The sequence below is a fragment of the Argentina silus genome, assembly GCF_951799395.1.
Source record: "Argentina silus genome assembly, chromosome: 13".
Classification (NCBI taxonomy): domain Eukaryota; kingdom Metazoa; phylum Chordata; class Actinopteri; order Argentiniformes; family Argentinidae; genus Argentina; species Argentina silus.
Genome location: NC_139667.1, coordinates 8403452 through 8420267, shown reverse-complemented (window position 1 = coordinate 8420267; position 16816 = coordinate 8403452). Strand labels below are relative to the sequence as shown.

Below are 16816 nucleotides of genomic sequence, written 5' to 3'. Positions count from 1 at the left end.
TGGACCATCTCTTCTCTCCTCCGTACTTTTGTTTCCTCGTATTTTGAGATAACAGACATGATTTAGGAATTATGGAATTAGGGCAAAGCTCCCATCAGTATTAATGAGAAACACCATGAAGAAAGAGTTGGGTCCTGAACGTGCCATCTGCACTTCTCTCGTATAGCCTGACGCGCACGCACACACGCGCACACACACACACACACACTCTCTCACACACTCTCTCTCACACACGCCGGTAATTTAAGAGGAAATACTCATTTTCTCCTCTTCAAGGACTGTTGGATAAGTCGTGAAATGTGGCGTGGCGTGAAATCAATGCATGGGCCACACGCACGCACACACACACGCACATGCACAAACACGCGCACGCACATGCGCTCACATGCACACAGAATTTGGCAGGATGGGGTATTATATTTGAATTATGCATGTTATGTAGACTCACTAAAAGATACATAGGCAGAGAGAGCAGGAGCAAGCAGAACGGCAGCTGGGGGGCATATTTAGCTTGCCATTAGTAGGCCTATCCACAGTTAGGCCTATGGGATATTTATTTGGGGGTCAGTGTGGGATATAAGCCTACATATGGGACAATATGTTTTCCCCTGCTCCTCTAAACCAGCAATAGGGATAGATAGACTCAAGGTAGCTGCGGAGCATGGTGGTTGCGACACCAAATATGTTGTGGGATTGGTTCTTGCATGATGTGATTTCTTAAACCTCTCTGTCAGATGAACATATCAATATGTAAGACTTGGGACTTGGGAGACTGCAGCGAATTCAGTGTGAATAGCTGAATGAGGTTCTGAATGAGGTTCTACTTCAAACGGCCTCTGGAACTGTCCTCTGGAACTGTCCTCTGGAATCACCAGGGCTGACCAGTGGTCTGTGGAGGACCTGTCAGCCTGTGTAAAAGGTATATGCTGCCCTCGTGTGGTAAAACAAGGTACGCGACAATACTTGAAGAGCCATATGACAGGACATGCGCATCGACGACAGTCGACACCATCAGCACTTCTGAAGTGAAGGAATTCAGACATTGCCAGATCACATACCGATAACGAAGGGGCAGTTCCAAGAGGCTTGTAATTCTTGGACACTTACCAGTAAGTATCATTCCAATGACATTCTCTCTTTCCGCGTTCATTAAACAATTTAGAATGCAGACGGATAGATTAAATGCGCGTCCTGTTGAAAAGAGGAAGTAGCTAGCCAGCTACCCCATGCTAGGCAAGAGCAGCGCAAACAACTACAGGAAAAGCTTTTTGGTAAAGCTCACATTAAACACGGTGATTAAATAAGTCAGTTTGCCAGTTATTTAGAAGCTGGTTAATCCATTTACATATGTATGTGTTCGCCTTGTCGGGACTAGCTTACAGTAGTTTAATTTCCCATCAGAACTGTATTTCTAACTTTCTCTGCTAGCTTAGCCAACAACTCTTAGTTTGGGTGTGGGCTCTCTGTTTGTCACCTTGCTCCTCGATGGAACAGACGAGTGGACCTGTCTAGCCTGACATGATGATAAAATAAGCAAAGTTAGTCATTCAACTGCAATGTCAGCATACAGGAGACAATACCCAGCAGCAGGAATCCCCAGTACATAGCTGGCTACTGTAGATTGCCAACTGAATTTTGGTAAATGATTAACTAAGCAGGTGTTGTCATGTGCCTCAAAGATTAGGCCTACCAGCTGTAATTTCAAGTCATCTCGATCTCCCCCTACTATTGTCCAAGGCACGAAAACACGAACACACAGGCTACACCTTGCTTTATTTTATATATATCGTATGGATGTGTTATAGCAGTAACGTCACTAGTCAGTGGTATGATTAGTGTAGTTGGTGGGATACTTCTCAACTGGGTTTGTTTCCTCATGTGACTGTTCAGTAATGATGACACAATAACAGTTGATGCAACCACATTGGTTTGGGCTTAGTGTAAAGTTATGTAAAGCTATGTAAAGTTGAGCTATTAATTCACATGACACAGATACAGGCTATTTATCCAGTTTGGACTTGTCTTAACGAGAATTTATCTCAATTTCAACTGAGACCTGGTCCAAGAGAGCTTGGTTAAGGGTTTGGTTAAGGGTTAGGGTTCATGGTTTGCCGGTCAGGCGTGTCCCCTTTGTCACTCCCATCGTAAGTGGACATTGAAGTGTGACCAGATCTGAGAATAAGAAAGAAAGAGAGGGACGTCACAGTTAGTGAAACTTGATCCCGGGGAACTGGTTGGTGCAGACAAGCAGGAAATGTCTGTCCCTGTGGTGCTGGGAAAGCAATGGTAAGCCAGTAGTCGGGCTGATGGTGTGAAGTTAAACTGTGACAAGATGAATGGGTATGTAGGGCCTCTTTAATTTGAGTGAAGTGTGATAGTCATAGATATCTCTCTAGTCTAGTTGTTTAGTGTGAAAGTTATTGATTTATAGGGGAAGTTTCTATAGATAAGTAACAGTGACATTGCTCTCCTTCTTAAGTGGAGCCTACTTCTTCAAGAAGAGGACAACCTAGTTTGTATTTTGAGTTCATTTTGAAGCTTAGAATTTTCAGTATTCAGGGTAGACCAAAAGTCTGGGAAACTAGGCTAGGCAGTTGGGCAAAGTCAACAGCATTAAATGACTCTGAACTGTCAGCCAACCGTCCACTTTCCATGTTTTTCTGTATTTGTCTGTTCCTGTATTTTTGGAAGGAAGGTTGTAGCTCAGGGGTTATTGCAAAAACAGGAAAAACCTGGTTGAAGTCGAAAGGAAGAAAGGGAGCAGGAGAGGAAGAGAAGGGGGGGATTTACAGTTGGATAACAGGCTGGATACTGTACTTAATCTAAACTGTTGATAGGCTCTATGTTCAGCTGTCTTTACATAGCCTACCGTCCCCCCTCTCCTCTTTTGTTGCAGTGTTATTTTCCAAACTGACCTGAACGTTCTCTTTGAAAGAAGTCACGTCGGCTTTTTGTGTGTTATGGCTATCTTGGGTTCATGTTGCCATTTGCTACAAAACTATGCTGTGCCCTTGTGCTATCAGACAACATGACAAAAATATCGGCACCTCAGTCGAATACATTTATAAAGTATGAACGTTTGAACACCACTTAACCTGAGTTTAGGAATATTTTTCCACCACCTCTCTCGAATACAGTCCGGGTGCGTGGCTCCTATGACATGACATTACGAGATGTTGTCATGTGTTTAGCAGTGCTCGGGGCTCATGGCCCTACTTTCCCTATCAGCCCACTCCTTATCACTGTCCCTCTCATTGTGGCCAGCATGCCTTCTGTTAACAAAGCTGGCTGCAGCAGAATGTTAGCCTATACAGTGACAAGGAACTGCTGTCCTGTGGGCACGGAAAAATGCTGCTCCTTTGTCTGTGTATCTCTTTGTTTCCTTCTCCTCACCACGTTCCAGCCCTGAAGAGTCCTCGCTGGAAACATTTTTTCTGTTTTGTTTAGGTTTTGCATCTTATTTTTCCCCCCTTCATTTAGGGTGAGATTCTGTAGGCCTAATAGTAAATTAATATAAACTGTAAATTAGCTCAAGCTAACGTGTTATTGCGCAATACATCTGGCATTTCAATGCGTCAATGTTATTGCGTCTGTCCCTACTTCAATAAAATTATTGTTGTGTCACCTTACAGACAAGTTTAAGTTCACCTGTGTAAGCTGACCTGACCCTCTACCCTCTACCCTCTACCCTCTGCCCTCTCCCTCTCCCCACCAGGCCTCAGGGTGTAGAGCTTGGTGCGACTGGAGGGGCCTCCAACTTCGACAGCAGCAAGATGGCCGAGATGTCGGTGGAAGATATGGCTATGAAATCCAACCAGTTGACCGATGAGGTACAGTAGGCCTGTTAGCCGTCTGTCACTTCTGTTCCTTAGATAGCAATGGGAATGGAAATGCACACACACACGCACAGTTAACCATAGTAATGCTACTTATCTCTCATAAACAATTGTATTATACCACTAACAATCAACAAACTCACTTTATTATTGTGTGTGAGTAGAGACCTTTAAATAATCTCACAATACAATTAAAAATAATTGAATAGAAGTTCTTGAACATAGATATTTTTTCAACAGAGCAGTGCAACCCTGACTATTTCAAATTTCTCAAACTGTGAAATCAATGTATTGTAATTATAAATTAATAATAACAATTCATTTAAATTGCATAAAACAAAAATAAGCATTACGCTAGATATGATGCAAGCATCACTATCGGATCGAACTTGAATGAATCATGATTGGTAAAGCTGAATTTCCCTCAAGAAAAACTTTATTGATCTGCTGAGCTCACAGAGGGCCTCTAGTTTCTTATCTCTATTGTAAATAATCGGGATGGTATTGGCTCCCGTCTGAAAACTTCCCATATAGCAGTTTTCTCTCCAGCTTTCACACACTCGATCTTTGAATCTAACTTGTCTCTAATTTGAGCAGTTTTGTATGTATTTTTGTTGTGTGCATTAGTCAACCAAAAACCAGAAAGCAAATATGCCTGTGCTGTGTTCTAGCCTAACTCTGTTTCTGACTGTCCTAATACAGTTAGTGTTACTGATACTTATTCTAATCCTTATCTTATCTGTATCTCTCTCTCTCTCTCTTTCTCTCTCTCTTCCTGCTGCCTGGTTGACTGACCCTTGCTTGTGTGCTGGGTTTAGGAGAGCATACAAGGGAGAATGCATACCCTGCTAATGCTACTGACCAAGTGTGGCTCGGGGTAAACTCTCACAATAACATGCATGATACTGCAGCGTATTGTACATCACTCCTGTCATACAACCAGCAGTGGTGTTGGCTTGTTTCTCAGCCTTTCCTCCCATCACACTTTCAGCCTTCCCACCATTTAGTCCACAAAGTTTGATAGGAAATCCTGTAAGCATGCACCTGTTGTGGTAACCAGTCATCTGAGCTGTTAATGAAGTCATGCCCTGAGCATCCGCTCCCTCCCTCCCTCCCTCGCTCTGCACTCCTCTGTTTTTTCCACCTGTCAGAGTAGGTTGCTTCTTATTAGTAGGAATACCTTCACCTGAACTGACTGCATTCCATCCTAATGTCATCATCATGGCTTGTTTGTGTGCTGTATGACTGGTGACGCACCATTCATACTCTATGAGCGTTAACCTATCACCTGACCAGGGAGTCTAGCACAGCAGCTAGATAAGGGATATTGGGATAAGGGATAAGACCACATGCCTGCCTCGCCTAACTGGTTTTAAACCAGGACAACTCAGGCTTTACACCAGTTCAGAAACAGTCCTAAACTATATTTTCCCCAAGGTGACAAATAAAGTTGAATTGAATTGACAGGGAGATGAACATAACTTGGTCTAGTGTGCATTTAGACCAACGTAGGTTTTTGAGAGGCCCTTGAGATTCACATCCTTCCAATTATGTCTCTGTCCAGCTGTTTGGATCAGTATGTTTGTCTGTGTCTCTCTCTCCAACTGTCATATTCTTCAGGCTAGCCTCTGGGGATAGCTTCCGCAACTCTACAAATTGTCTAACATTACATGTTTGTTGTCCCCCCCACACAGTCACTGGAGAGCACCAGGCGGATGCTCCAGATGGCAGAGGAGGTGAGAGATTCATATTCCTCTGACTCAATACAAACCACTGTATCCTCTATCCCTATCCTGGTCTGCATGTTGCTGAAACCTTCCCTCTTCTGTTCACAGAGCAAAGCGACTGGGGTTAACACCCTCAACATGCTGGACGAGCAGGGGGGTGAGTAGCAGCAGAATACCCCCCAAAATCTAGTCTCCATCAAATGTTGAATACTGCAGGAATACCATCTCCTGTCATAGAATATGTTGATTTCCCCCCATCCCCCAAAGACAACCATTAATCACCCCCAAAGACAACCATTGATCACTGCAACTCAACAAGAGCATTTTCCCCCAGAACGTTCCAAAGATCTTTGACGTTCTCTTTCTTTACACTGTCCTATTGTCCCCTGTGTATAACCAGAGCAACTGAAGCATGTGGAGGAGGGCATGGACCAGATCAACCAGGACATGAGGCAGGCGGAGAAGAACCTGACGGACCTCTCCAAGTGCTGTGGCCTGTGTGTCTGCCCCTGTGACCGGTAGGCTACTAACTACACTGCACTCTACCTCTAACACTGAGCTGGGCTAGCCCACCTAACACAGACACCAGCAACCCTTAGGGCAATTCACATCTTTTCTAAGCCTTGCGTATGCCCTTCACTGGCTTTACAAACAATATGGAGTTTCTTCCTCAAGTGCCATAGTTCCATGGTAATAAACAAACAACAAGCGACCATGATGATATCAATTAGTCTGCTAATTAAGTACTAATGATATAATAATGATATACGAATGATTTTGTGTAGTCACTAACTAAACTGTGCTTGGTGACCATCTTTACCTGATGTTTCACCCATGTCTGTTTTATTGATTAACTCTGCCTGTTTGCCGTCTCTCAGGGTGACGTCCATTGAGCATGACTCACGGTACAAGCGTACTTGGGGCGGAGCTAGTGTCAAATCCGGTAACACAGTGGGAGAGGAGGGGGAGGGGGGTGTGGTCTCCAAGCAACCCTCAGGCATCCACAACGGGCAGGCCCAACAGCTGTCCACAGCCTCCGGGCCCTACATTAAGAGGTGAGTGCATTCATTGGCTGTCCAGCATAACTCCACAGAAATGCTTCTTTATTTAGCGTAGGATAAATGCTAAGTGGGATGCTTTGGACAGGCCGAGACTGACATCACCTAATTGGGTTAAAGGGTTAAAGGTAGGGTCGTCCAAAGGATCCCATAGAATAGGGCTCTGAGCTGCAGTTGGAAAGGCCAAGTCAGTTTCCACCGAGAGTAAACTTCTCCCTGTGTTTCTAATCAAAGAGCTACAATGTCACAAGAACAATGTTCTCTGTCGGTGCAAATAAGAATATTCTGTGGGTGTGGCCATCTCTCCTTGTAGGGTAACCAATGATGCACGAGAGGATGAGATGGAGGAGAATCTGGACCAGGTGGGCAGCATCATCGGCAACCTGAAGACCATGGCCATGGATATGGGCACGGAGATTGACAAGCAGAACAAATCCATTGACCGAATCACCGAAAAGGTGGGTCATGGCTGGACTTTGTTCATAAGCTCACGGACCTGGGCCTTGATGATGCCTTGTAGTTCCCTCAAGAAGGGCTGCACTATCAAAGACGACATCAAATGTTCATTGAATAGAATATGTTGATCGATTGATCAATTAGTCATCGATTGATTTGTCTGCCGCCTTTCTGTTTGTCTCTCTCAGGCGGACATGAACAAAGCACGCATCGATGAAGCCAACCAGAGAGCCAACAAGCTCATCTCCTAGACTCTCTCTATCGCCTAGAGAGAGAGGACCTGCTCTGGCTTGCAACATCGACCTTGAGTCTCTGTCAGCCATACACACAGCACACATGTATCAACACCTCCACAGACGCATCCCTTCTCGAAAACACAAAGAAATTCAACCGGGAAGAAACCCTGAACCAGCAAGTGCACCTATGCCTTCTCTTTGCTCATACATGTAAATACGCTTACATACACCCCTACACACATACATTGCTCATACACGTGTTGTGCCTTCGACAAAATGTAACCGTGGTCCTCAACCCATCTATATGATACAGTGATGCTGGAGACAGTAAGCAGCAGTTGCATTAGAGGCTCCCGTAACAGGAAGGGTATCTGTCCATCAACTGAAGTATCTCCCCAAGGCCCTTATCTGATCTCAACCTCTTAGCTGTAGGAGAGGCTGTAGTCTAAGGGGCTGTTTGGATACTTAAAATGCATCCATCCTTCCTCTCTTTCTTGAAGAAATCACTGATCTGGCATGATATTTTTGGTGAAAGTGTTGCAGTGGAAGCCTTGCTGCGACCAATCCAGTCATGTTGGATAAGTGATTACTTCAAGGAAGGGAAGAAAGCAGGGTGCATTGGAAGTATATATTATTAAGTATATATATATATATATTAAGTAAAACAGGGCCCTGATCAGGTGCTTCTGCTTCTCTCTCTATTTACTCTGGTATGTGTGGCTGATCTTACACTGATTCTCCCTGTGTGATTAGATGTCTACTGAGCATGACCCTCATATTTGTATATCGCCCCCTGGTGGCCCTCTGGTGACACAGCTGTATCCAGTTGTATATCCAGGGCTATGGGATGTCCTTTTATAATGGCGCCACCTATTCAGATCATGCCATTGGTTCCTCTTGTAATTATTCTTATCCGATTTTATTGTTTGAGATTGTGTGCCTATTTAATTATTATTCGAAAGCAGAAATAACTTGTGAATAAAGGTAGCTTTTGTATCACTTTCCCATGTCATTAACCCTGTTTTTAATGGTAAGGTTGATGTAAACTATCAAGTGCTATGATTTGGGGTGAGTTTTGACAAGGCATTATATTTGTTGAGCTACATGTCCAAGCACCTATCCCTAGAATTATAGAAATTTGATTGATATGATTTTTATTTGGATAAAAGTCAATCCTGTAAGAAATTCATTCAGACCTTACTAGCGTTCAGCTGACAAACAAATGAAAGGGCAACAAACTATTCAATATGAGGGAGTTATTGTATACAATCGCCAGATGTACTCTGTTGTAACCCCTTAGATATCCTTGATGGTTAGCCTTCTTAATGTTAAGGATACATATCAATGCAGCAATATGGTTAATAAGATTTGCTTGTGCCACCAATGAATCAAATGCTGTACTTCACACTGCCATGTTTATTCTCTGATGATTATATGTCATGTTGTGTATAAGCTACTTTACACTCTGGTGCCAGAAAACCTCATGGCTGCACCTGCAGCCTATTTGCCGTAGTGTCACCTCTGTCTTCATACATTATACTAGGCTCCTATAGGTTTATGGTTTTCACCTGAGAGATGTATTACTGTTTATGCCTCTTAGAAAGAGTAAGTGGTTGTGTTCTAACAGCCTAGTGTGAAAAGCAGTTATTCTGTGGCAATGGCAGAGTTGTCCACTTGTCTGGCTGTAAATGAAGAGGAGCATACAGATATTCAGATGAATCTCACTTAGTGAAAACAAATGTCACATCTGATCCCTCTCTTGCTGTAGATTTATTGCATTAAGATATGTTTAAGAAAATTCTAATTTTCTCCTGCATTCAGGTATACTCTGGCAGTTAATGAGACTGACATTTACTGCTAGATATTCAAGGCTTGGTGTTGCTCAAAGTGAATGCTTGTCAGTTGTGATGTTATCAGTCTAGCCTGGGGCTATTACTACTCTGTCACTAGTTTTGAACATTTTGACAAACGCAGCTTATAACTGTCTGAAACCTGTCCTAAGGTCTGTTCATGGATGACTGTTTAACACAGTAAAAAAAAAAGTGCCTTATTTCTTGCCCAGATCATGTTTCATACTTCCTGTTAAAATGAACTGTTATTAGTTTTTTTGTTGTATTTGTATGTTTCAATAAATCCCTCCTGTGAAATGTCATTGTTGTTGAGTAATTTACAAAGGAATTACTGTTACATTTGTGAAATCTACCCACAAGTCTGAATTCTGACTCAGCAATGTATTCATCTGATGATCGCACAGCCATGTACTGTACACTTACTGCCACACACCCAAACACAAGAGAACACACATACAACTCCACATTATAGTTTTCAGAGTTTATTTTCAAGTTTATCTCTCAAAATGTTTTTCACATTTCAGGTATTTTACATAGCTAGAGTACAAAATGCTGATAAAAACCACTGGGCAGAGGATTGAAAGGAAAGGGGCGTGAGTTTAGTGTGTGGCTAGAAGTGACGGGGAACTGGAGTAAATGTTTAGTTTCTATTGGAGTTTTGGTAGTATGTCTGTAAAATTAGACAACCCAAATGGACAGTTGTCTCATATAATCCATTGATATTGTGACCATCACATCACAAACTACATGAATTGGCAAAAGCAGTTGACAGGACAGTTCTTACCACTTCAGACTTGTGATAAGTCTATGTTCAGACTCCAACAGTGAGGTCATAATTCATAATCTATGGGTGAAGAGACAAGGCCCACAGTCAAATGCAGAGCACAGTGAGTGAATCAGCAAACTATGAAATTAAAAATAAACTACAAATAAACAGTTTCACACTGTCCAATAATTAAATGTATTATATGGTATAAATGCAGTTCCATATACTGTACATGTATGCCAGTGGAGGCTAGTGGAGGTAGAAATCTACCTCTACTAGCCTCCCCTGATGTATTCCCTGTATATATGTTTACTAGTGATTTATTCAAATTCATTCATTTTCTTCCTGGTTTTCCCATTGGCACATCATCATAGCTTATTCCTGCTTCCATCACTTCCTGTTACCTTACATTCATTTTTGACATGACACATTCTTCAATAATTATGCATGTTCATACTGTGTGGTTCGGAAAAGCAGTCTAGATTACTATGCCCCACGATTTTGTCCTGAACTTCGACTGACTTTGTTTTATGGATATATGGTTGAATTTAAATATCTAAATTGACAAAAACAAAATGGAGCTTGATACAACGCCTCAATGAGGTTTACTGCAACCACAGCCCAAATTAAAGACAAATAAGGCAGGCCAAGTTGGTCTAGGGTTCAAAGTGTAAGAATATCACTATAGCACCATATTCAACAAACAAAAAACATGCATGTTTAGATATTATATATGAATAGATATGAGATTTGAGGTTCAATACACAAGAAGGGCATATTTCAAGTTCTCATAAACAAACATAGCCACCGTTCTGACCCATGTTTGAAACTGATTGTGTTGTTTTCTCAATTTAGCTAATGACTCACTATTATATTCAAATGTGCATCATTATCAAATCTGTATTATCGTCATCATCTCAGTGAAAACGTCTCAACAGTCAATACCTGCCAATTATGGCAACAGTATTACCTTCACAGTGCATAAGGTAATTCTTTTGCATACCTGCATTTGTACTTGGCGTGCATGTACTTAATAGCACTGCGCAATGTCTCACAGCATTTACAAAGCTTTTTAATACCTATACCTAATCCTGCTTCTATGATTAGAGTTAAGAGCTCCAAATTCAAACAGCACAGTATTACAATTCACAACCATTTTATAGTAATAAGGCAGATTAACAAACATACTCTTATGAGTCATAGCCTACTGTCTTGTCATACATATATCATACATACATGTATATCAAAGCATGCCCGACAGCAAAGTTGGAAACAATTGAAAAGGAAAATAAGGAATTTTACAAACATTCTTTGGTTGAGTGTGAAAAGAGCATTCCTGTGCTTTTATTTAGCTTTTTGAATTTAGCATTGTTGTTCAAAAGGACAAAGATAAGGAAGAAAAAAAAGGTGGACCATGGCAATGGTACACAAGCTTTAGCTTAAATACAGAAAGCAGAGTGACGGCTTTAATCTAAACTACAATATGTCATCGACTTGAATCCTCACAAATGAATGTAAAAAAATCTTTATGGTGATTAAAAGCTAAGTCTGGCTGACTGTCCAGGTTGTCCAGGGCACCAACCCCCCCCTCATGACCTCTGACCTATCCATCTCTCCTCACTTCTTCTTAGTGAAGACACTGAACCTCTTCTCCTTGTCTTTCTTGGCTGAGCTGGCCTCTGGCATGGTGGTGGAGGAGGAGGGAGGGGGCAGGCTGCGGGCTCTGGCCCCTGAGGGCCCCGCGTCCTCTTCCTCAGCCTGGGACTGCACCGCCTTCTCCATGGCCTGGCTCCAGCGCTGGAGCTCGTGCTGCAATCACAAACATGAATATTATATATAGTATATTATATTACATAAAAATACATATATTATTAGTAGAGAGAGCAGACCTTATCTTTCAGCACATTAAACAGAAGTGACTGTACTTCATCTTAATGAGCCTACTAACTCATTAATTCACGTACTACAGGGAAGTATCTCTATCTATCTATTATTTCTCATGTACTGTAGAGCTTAAAAAAAAAGAAAACTCACCTCATCTTTACACTGGAACAGATATTCACTGCCATCTCCAAGACTGTGAGAGAGACAGCGAAAGATAAACAAGGACTCAAAAAATTCAAGAGAGAGAAGAAAGCAATCATCCAATTCTGATGCTAACTAACAAAGCTGTGCCGTGAAACAGCCTTTTTTCAAAGAGAGTGAGTGTAAACTGTAAACGACAGCCCTATACTGTCGGTAAAAATTCCTTACCGCAGTTTGAACACGTGCTTCTTCTTCTTGTAGTTGGTCAGGATCTCCCAGCTGGCGTTGGTGATGGACAGGGGGTCCTCGCCATGGTAGGTAACACCGTGGCCAAAGCTCTTGGCATCCTTGTAGACAGAGAGCTGGCCTGGCTTCAGGACACAGTACAGGTTGTTCCATGACCTGGGAAAGGAAAGGATAAGAGGAGAGGAGTCATGAACACAGACACACCAGATCAGAAAAACACATGCTACACATACTGGAATTACCCCACAGGAGTTAATAAAGTTGTAATGAATTGAATGTATGCTTACCCAACACTATAACATTATCCAAAGCCATTTACAGTACTTCATTTGGATATATGGTCCCAGCAGGAATCGAACTCCCAACCATAGTATTGGCAGTGCCAGGCTCTACTAACTAAGCCATGTTCCTCATGGGTGTGACTCAATTGGATATATTGTAACAATGTAAAAAACAGTGTTGGTGTAAATGCGGGTGCTGGCGAGGGGTGCTGGTGGTGGCGCTCGGGATGTGTCTGAAATATTAGTGCTATTTTCAAGGCCACAATTTTTCAGCGCACCTGATGGCCCTTGACCTGCACATTGTCATGAACATGCCTCTATTACCGCTACTCCATCCACCTGAGCACAGACTAGACAGCGCTGCCGTGCTGTGGTAATTTCACCAGTTACCGCCGACTCAAATTGCCAATAAGCCAGCGTTTGGACTTGTGTCTGTTTTGCGCCGGCTGAAAATAGAGCCTAATGTGTACCTGTTTGATGCCTTCTTGCCAAAGGCCTCCAGGTCATGTTTGCGTCCCAGGGGGCCCTCCTGCAGCACGACGGACGGGGATTTGAAGGGCTCTGTGGGGAGAGTGGCAGCTCGCTCGGCCTCTCTGGAGGTCTGTAGCGACAATGAGGGCTCCAGCTCTAGAGAGCCACTCTCATGTATCTCTGAGACCATGGGCATCGTGGAGTCACCTGCCGTCCCCTCCAACAGCTCTGAGCTGGGCTCCACCACCCCAGAGCCAACCTGAGAGAGAGAGAGAGAGAGAGAGAGAGAGAGGACATGGGCAGAAAGAGGAGAGAGAGAGAAGACATGGAGAGACAGAGGAGAGAGAAGAAATTGACAGAGAGGAGAAGAGATGGACAGACAGACAGTGATGAGAGAGAGGATGAATTACAGTACATCAAATACAATTTAGGTAATGACTCACTATCAGTTCAAATACGATGCACACAAATATGTTGAAAATATGATTACAAATATGTTACAAATAACCCATATACTGTATAATGTATGCACACACAAAGATAAATAGATGAGAGAAACACTAGTGGTGAGTAAGAGAGGTCATATGACAGTCCTAACCATTGTCTGCTCCTCTATGGTGTAGAGCTGGGAAGACTGCTCCGCAAATCCTGTGTCCTCTCTCCTGGAGGTCAGAGTTAAGAGGTCATTGTGTCAGTATGAGAGGCACAAGAGAATGAATGGGATTCTTGAGATGAGGACTGTGGTGTGTGTGTGTGTGTGTGTGTCTGTGTGTGTGTGTGTGTGTGTGTGTGTGTGTGTGTGTGTGTGTGTGTGTGTGTGTGAGTGTGTGTGTGTGTGTGTGTGTGTGTGTGTGTGTGTGTGTGTGTGTGTGTGTGTGTGTGTGTGTGTGTGTCTTACAGTACCTGCTCTCCTCCTCTGTTCTATACTGCTCGATCTCCTGCTGCATGGCCTGCTGCTGCGTCCTCAACTCCAACAGTTCCAACTGAGACACACACACAGAGAGAGACAGAGATAGAGAGAGACAAAGAGACTGGGTAAGGACCCATACTCGAGCCCACACATAGGTAAAATACATATACCTAATACATTCATAAATGTATATCCATAAGAACATACAGTACAGTACAGTGCACTCTCACACACACACACACACACACACACACACACACACACACACACACACGGTGAGACATACGGTGGTGAGGCGCTCTAGTGCGCAGAAACGCTCCTCCCAGGTAGCGGTGGACTTCTCGAAGGCCTCGTGTCTCTTGAGGAGCTTCTCCACCTCATCTACTGTCTCTCCCAGGTCTTTACTGGCCACGTAGGGCTCCTGAGCTATCAGCCAGGCCTCAGCCACTGAGGCGTCCCGTGCAAACTGGCACACCTCCAGCACTGGAACAAAATGTGATAACAGTATTTTTATTTTAGAGTATGTGAATGTATGTATTGTATTGTGTGGCAACTCTAATCCCATGGTGGTAGAGTTGTGTTGTAGAATCAAAGATTGAAGAGGCAGGGTGGAGGATTAGAGGATGCTGTTGAACTCACATAGCCGGAGCCAGTCCCATCTGTCGTCCCACTTGGCCATAATCTCCTTTTTCTTCTGTGACAGCTGAATCAGCTTGTCTTTGATCTGGGAGAGAGCACTGAGTTACACAAGGCTGACTCCCACTGCTCCCAATGTAGGCCATGTAGAGTAAATACTGTACAAGTCAGATGAAGCCAGCAGACCAGACCATGTGTCTGAAGCCTCCCCTGCTGCAGACACACCTGACACATCTGACCTGACACATACTGTAGAGCATAATGACAGGTATAATTCTGAAATTTATCATTCTTATCGTTCTGCAGAGTGCCCTGGTTTTCCTTACCTCTGCAGAGTCTCTGTGTTTGCGCGCCAGCAGGGCCCGGCCCAGGTCCCCACATTCAGTAAACTTGGGACCGCGAGTGTCGATCTCCGAGCGGATCCCCTGGTGGTACTTCATCAACAGCTCCACTGACGACACATCCCTGTGGCGAGGAACTTCTTATTACTTTATTATTACCATGTTATTACCTTGTTATCAACCTCTTATTAACAAGTCAACGTCAATGAGATTACTTTGGACCCGATTTCTTGATCCCTTCACCTATCTTCACCTTTCCCATATGTTCCCCTCCCTCTCCTCCCTTTATCATCATCATCATCATCACCATCATCATCATCCTCATTATCATCATTATCCTCATTATCATCATCATCCTCCTCCTCCTCCTCCTCATCATCATCATGCAACTCACCTGGGCTTCTCCTGGGTATCGATCTGCTGAATTATGCTCTCCATCCAGGCCATCAGGTCCTTGACCATGGTGAAGAAGCGGAATTTGTCGGCTGTGTCCACCAGGCGCGCCCTGCGCCCATCACAGGCATCCAGCAGAGCCTTCCAGGCCTCCACTACCTCCTTCTCTGTCCCCTGGATGGCTGTGGCCTGGTCCCCTGCATACTGGGCGTGCAGCCGTGTGGCCGTCTCCTGGAACTGCTGAACCTGGAGGGGGGTGGAGGGGGTAAAGAGGGAGGCCGTTCGGTAAACGCACACACCATCTACCTCGAAAACAATGATCCTCATTCCTGGTCCCAGCTAAGCAGTGACACACCCGATTCAGCTCATCAATGTCTTGAAGATCAGTTGATTAGTTCAATCAGATGTGATAGCACTAGGCTGGGGCAAAAACATGCACCCACTGCAGCTCTCCAAGACCAGGTTTGAGTATCACTGCTCTAAAACAACGTTCAAACAACTAGAGAGGGTTCAGTTGATGTTGTCATGTGTAGGGCAGCTCAACTAAATACTGTGATTCTAGGGTTAAGTGTGCTGTACCTGTTGGCCCAAGGCGCTGATGTCCCTCTCGAAGGCCGCATGCATGCGGTGGAAGGACGCGGCCTTGCTGAAGTCCTCTCCCACGTCGTCAGGAAGCTCGTTCTGTTTCTCCTGGATCTGAGCCACCAGCTCTTTCCCATCATAGAAGTACCTGACATAGAAATAGATATATGTTACATCAAACTGCATGGTACTTAATATCACTCATACCATACTGCCACTGTACTCTTAATCTCAAGATCCATCTAGCCACCTTCTAAGGGGTTGACCTTATGATCTTATGATGTCTGATGATCTATGAGGTCTGTGTTTTAGCTTGGTTATAATATGCCAATCTATCTGAAGTCACAAGCAGAACTACCACATCACAAGATTGTGATTCCTAATCACCTCCCCTACACAAAGATGATAGTGGATAATGATGACCTGATGACCACTATACCCTGTGTCCAGACTCACTTGAGCAGGTCGTAGGAGGCGGTGAGGAGCTGAGCGCGGGTGTCTATGAGCTCCAGCAAGTCAGCCCAACTGTCGTTGACGTTGTCCTTCCACTCGGCCATGGCGGCAGCCTCAGTGTGGCCCGCCTCGATCAGAACGTCTATCGTCTGGTTCACCATGTCCACACGTTCCTGGCCCACCGTCCCCGTGTCCCGTGCAAACTCACGGAACTTATCCCTCAGAATCTGCAGAGGTTCAGGTTTCAAGGGAGAAAGAGTCTTTAAAAATGTCCACATACGTGTTAAAGCAAATCATTTATGCTTTGAAGCTTAGATATGAACCCTGCATAATGTGTTGGCTGTGAAGTGTATGAAGGGCACTTGAAGTTTCCTTGTGTGTGTGTACGTGTATATGTGTGTGTGTGTGTGTGTGTGTGTGTCTCAGTGTGTGTGTGTGTGTCTCAGTGTGTGTGTGTGTGTGTGTGTGTGTTTGTGTGTGTGGTCCTTTCTCACCGAGACATGGTCCAGGTCTTGGCCCATCTCCTGTGAGGATGCCACATAGTCCCTC

The 16816-nt window shown here is 43.9% G+C and overlaps 2 protein-coding genes across 3 annotated transcripts in view; one reads left to right on the top strand and one right to left on the bottom strand.

Annotated features, from left to right (window-relative positions):
- The first annotated feature begins 1001 nt into the window (after positions 1 to 1001).
- Positions 1002 to 9465, top strand: snap23.1 (synaptosome associated protein 23.1). 2 transcript variants are annotated; one of them, XM_083682795.1, is made up of 8 exons: positions 1002 to 1109; positions 3716 to 3830; positions 5531 to 5572; positions 5672 to 5720; positions 5964 to 6081; positions 6442 to 6618; positions 6935 to 7079; positions 7266 to 9465. In XM_083682795.1, exons 2-8 carry the CDS (start codon positions 3774 to 3776, stop codon positions 7326 to 7328), a joined length of 651 nt encoding a protein of 216 aa, XP_083538921.1. In that variant the 5' UTR covers positions 1002 to 1109; positions 3716 to 3773; the 3' UTR covers positions 7329 to 9465. The 2 variants fall into 2 exon arrangements, with proteins under 2 accessions (XP_083538921.1, XP_083538920.1); XM_083682794.1 differs by lacking the exon at positions 1002 to 1109 and adding an exon at positions 2249 to 2340.
- A 177-nt stretch (positions 9466 to 9642) lies between these two features.
- Positions 9643 to 16816, bottom strand: part of sptb (spectrin, beta, erythrocytic) — a gene marked incomplete at its 5' end in the record, with an annotated part of 19522 nt that continues 12348 nt past the window's right edge. The window contains 13 exons of the mRNA XM_083683513.1: positions 9643 to 11738; positions 11964 to 12006; positions 12183 to 12356; positions 12952 to 13211; positions 13551 to 13614; positions 13856 to 13935; positions 14149 to 14345; positions 14502 to 14586; positions 14825 to 14963; positions 15234 to 15478; positions 15812 to 15962; positions 16271 to 16494; positions 16762 to 16816. The exon at positions 16762 to 16816 is cut by the window's right edge and continues 150 nt beyond it. Of these exons, the coding sequence (XP_083539639.1) occupies positions 11547 to 11738; positions 11964 to 12006; positions 12183 to 12356; positions 12952 to 13211; positions 13551 to 13614; positions 13856 to 13935; positions 14149 to 14345; positions 14502 to 14586; positions 14825 to 14963; positions 15234 to 15478; positions 15812 to 15962; positions 16271 to 16494; positions 16762 to 16816 (1909 nt within the window). The 3' untranslated portion in view covers positions 9643 to 11546. The remainder of the gene's footprint in view (positions 11739 to 11963; positions 12007 to 12182; positions 12357 to 12951; positions 13212 to 13550; positions 13615 to 13855; positions 13936 to 14148; positions 14346 to 14501; positions 14587 to 14824; positions 14964 to 15233; positions 15479 to 15811; positions 15963 to 16270; positions 16495 to 16761) is intronic.

Bases quoted from the DNA above. Each gene is read 5' to 3' on its own strand.
- snap23.1 (XM_083682794.1), top strand. The intron at 5,573-5,671 runs GTGAGAGATTCA...TTCTGTTCACAG, and splicing joins TGCTCCAGATGGCAGAGGAG to AGCAAAGCGACTGGGGTTAA. The intron at 7,080-7,265 runs GTGGGTCATGGC...TGTCTCTCTCAG, and splicing joins TTGACCGAATCACCGAAAAG to GCGGACATGAACAAAGCACG.